This window comes from Oryza sativa, chromosome 12 (assembly GCF_034140825.1).
Source record: "Oryza sativa Japonica Group chromosome 12, ASM3414082v1".
NCBI classification, from domain to species: domain Eukaryota; kingdom Viridiplantae; phylum Streptophyta; class Magnoliopsida; order Poales; family Poaceae; genus Oryza; species Oryza sativa.
Genome location: NC_089046.1, coordinates 8,384,990 through 8,388,393, shown reverse-complemented (window position 1 = coordinate 8,388,393; position 3,404 = coordinate 8,384,990). Strand labels below are relative to the sequence as shown.

At 46.6% G+C, this 3,404-nt stretch overlaps 1 protein-coding gene across 1 annotated transcript; it reads right to left on the bottom strand.

Annotated features, from left to right (window-relative positions):
- Nucleotides 1-219: 219 nt before the first annotated feature.
- LOC107278353 (tetraspanin-3) lies at nucleotides 220-2,075 on the bottom strand. The gene is made up of 2 exons (XM_026022273.2): nucleotides 1,370-2,075; nucleotides 220-599 (listed from the first exon to the last, which is right to left on the bottom strand). The coding sequence occupies exons 1-2, from the start codon at nucleotides 1,970-1,972 to the stop codon at nucleotides 270-272; spliced, it is 933 nt and encodes a 310-aa protein (XP_025878058.1). The 5' UTR covers nucleotides 1,973-2,075; the 3' UTR covers nucleotides 220-269.
- Nucleotides 2,076-3,404: the final 1,329 nt, after the last annotated feature.

The window sequence follows — 3,404 nt, the reverse complement described above, 5'->3', positions numbered from 1 at the left end:
GTACCGATATATGCACTTATAAAAACCGACGATTCAGATTAAATTCCAGAACTAGTATGATATTACACTAGAGAGCCTTTCTCAATATAGATGGCTTAATACCATACACTCATTATGCATGCTATTTACAGAGTCAAAGCATATTGATAATACAAATAGCATGTCTATAAAAGAGAGACGACTCTTATAATCTTACTGTACGCGTCGTCTATAAGTATGTCGCCTATGCATTACGTGAAAAGATTATACGCAGATATTAGCCGTCTAAATTAAGCCACTGCTCGTTCTCTAATTAGTGAGTACCCAGTGTCTAGTCTTGGTCTCCAATACTTGACGCCTGCAAAGCATGAAAGAAAGGCTCCGACCAACGCGAGAATTGGATACAGGGCATCGAAACTCCAGGCTTTCTTGATGTCGTCCAGGAAGCCAGCCTTGCATGAGTCGCACTGGAAGCAGAGCGTCTGTTGGTTGTTGCTCCACCTGCTGCAGTCGACGTTGGTCGCCGCGGCAGGGGTGCCTGCTGCTGCTGGTGTTGGTATCCACGTCGTCCCGTTGACATATCTGAAACCACATGATGTCGGTGGCTTGCAGCATCCAGACTGCCAAGTGCAGCATATATATATTCAGTTATAAGGCGAGGTTCCAATTAAGTGAAATATCGAAATGAATAAATAAAGAGCAATTTTAAAGTCCTTGAGGAGATACCATGAAATACCATTTTTTCTATTGTAAATTTGGTAACTCATGGTATCTAGGTACTGTGAGGTACCGAAATTTAAGTGTAAATTTTGCTATCTCATGGTACCTTCCTAAGAACCGTAGAATTGCTCATAAATAAAGAAGTATTGAACAAAATATATCATCATCACTGAAAAAATAAAGCAGGGAATAGGAAAGGAAAGAAAAAAAATGAAATGCAAGCTATAATTAACCTAGCACAACGTACGTATACTAAGCTGGAAGTCTTTTGAACTCCCTAAAACAAAGTGGTGCACCGCTTCATCCCGAGTGCGCTAGTGCGAATCAAGTCATTTCTGTCTGGCGGGAACCCTCATCTATGTCAGACGGTCTGGTAGCGGTTTAGTGGTCAGCGATGTGGAAACTCATATGTGTTAGAGCCGTCATCGATGGTGGTCATCTTTGTCGGACCTAAACAAAAAACCGTCACCACGCACGCGGTTGCATTCATGTGGTTTCAAAGGTGGACCGGCCCATACGTCAAAGAAGATACTACCCTCTCCCTTTCAAAATAAATCAAGTTTTGTACACTAAGGTTGGACATACATAGGCTAATACCGAAGTTACACCTGAGCTTGGGCTCGGGGATATCATCCATCAATTATATCGAAGCTAGCTGCTACGTACATACCTCGATAGGCGACATTACGTGCACGCCTTTTTTAATCCCATGTTCCTTGAGCCACCTTTCATACCGGGATAACTCAGGGACGAATATGCCGGTGTCTGGGTCGCGTACCAACCGCGTCATGCCGCTGCAGACGTTCCCGTCGCGTAGGCATGCGCTGGTTGTTTCCCAGTAGTGCGGGTCGGCCACACGGCCCCTGAGCCACCCGCTGTACTCCTCCAGATTGTACTCGCGAATACTTACGCCGCCGAGGTCGATGCCTCCAACAGCGACGTAGCCGAAGATTATGAAGGCAAGGAGGAGGGGGAAGGCGATGAGGAGACCGAGGAGGTAGCAACCAAAGAGGCACTCATCACCGTACCTCTGGCCGCACGTACCCAAAATGAAGGCGGCCATCAGCAGGAGGCCGAGAGCGATCGTGGGGCTAAAGAAGACGCCACGGCCGGTGCAAACCTTAGGGCCGTACCCATAGGTGCTGCCGCTTAACAGGAGGAGGATCGACGTTACCAACGTCACGACACCGGCCATGCCTAGTAGATATTCAGCTCGCCTTTCCGGCGTCATTCTCTCAAATCGTCTCATCTCTCTTACCCCAAATAACGCCATCTCTCTCTCTCTCTCTCTCTGTCTGCGTGTGTGTGTGCGCGAGGGATTTGAGAGTTAATTAGTATTGCTCAGAAGCTGGCTGATGGTCTCCTTATATATTGCCTTTGAGAATCTTTTATGATGCTCATCCCAACTTGTTTCACACCGTCCATAATATATACCATGATACTAATATTACTAGTATTGTATATATGAATGACATTCGTCTTACCTCATTTGGGGGTAATATATCGTAAAAAAAATAAAATAAGGGAATTCATGAACCTGCCTAATAACGCTACTGGAGAAATGATCTTTACTAGGTCACACAAAAATCACATTAGTCCCGGTTTGAGTAAAAACCGGAACTAAAAATAACTTTAATCCCGGTTTGAAAACCTACATGTACTTTTGTGATTTTTATTCCCAGTTGGTGTTACCAACCCCTATCATCTTTAGTCCCGGTTGTTTGTACCAACCGAAACCCAAAATAAAAAAAATCGAAAAACTCCCCAGAGACTCGCGCGCGCTTCCAGCAGTCCTTATCCGATCCCCTCCTCCTCTGCTCCTCCCATCGAACTCGTCCTCTACTTCTCCCTTCTCATTTTCTCCTCTACCTCCTCCCCCTCCCCCTCTCTCCTCCCCTTCCTCCGGCCGCTTCCCCTCTCCTCCCCCTCCCCACTCCTCCCACTCCGGCGACGGCGGGCGTAGGCCGGGTGGCGGCTGCGAGGAGGCGGCGCACGGCCGCGGCCACGCATGAGCTGCGGGTGGCGGCCTCCCCTCCGGCGGTGGCCGGGCGGTCGTAGCGGCAGCGGCGGCGGGATGGGAGCGATGCGGCGCACGGCCGGGCGGCCTCCCCTCCTCCATATCCGGCGGGAGGGGAGGCCACCGGGCGGCGGCGGCAGGGTTGTGTTTTTTGAGTTTATTTTAGATTTTTTTGAATGATTTATAAACTTTGTTATGGATTATTTTAGATTTGGGGATGATTTTATGAATGACTTGTGGAGTGTGGATGATTTTATGGATAGGCAATTGTGTATGATTTGTTGTGAATGATTTGTGGGGCATTTAAGGGTGACAATAAATGCGAGCAGAAAAATAACAACAAAAAGAAAAAAAAACTAACCAACCGGACTAATGGTGCCGCCATCTTACCAACCGGGACTTAAAAATCCATCTTTACTCCCTGTTATTTTAGCCGAGACTAAAGATAGATAACTTTAGTCCCGGATTAGGTGTCCCGGTTTGCAAACCGGGAGTAAAATGGGTTGCAAACCGGGAGTGATGAGCCTTTCCGTAGTGGTGTAAAGAGATGTTGTTGCCCATAAAGTAAGCACTTAATGCAATCCAATTCGAATTACTGTCATGAACATTTAAATTTTTAGTATATATATGATCATATTTGGAATAGATTCTAATATCTCCGAGGAATGTTCTCTCATGTATATTTTTC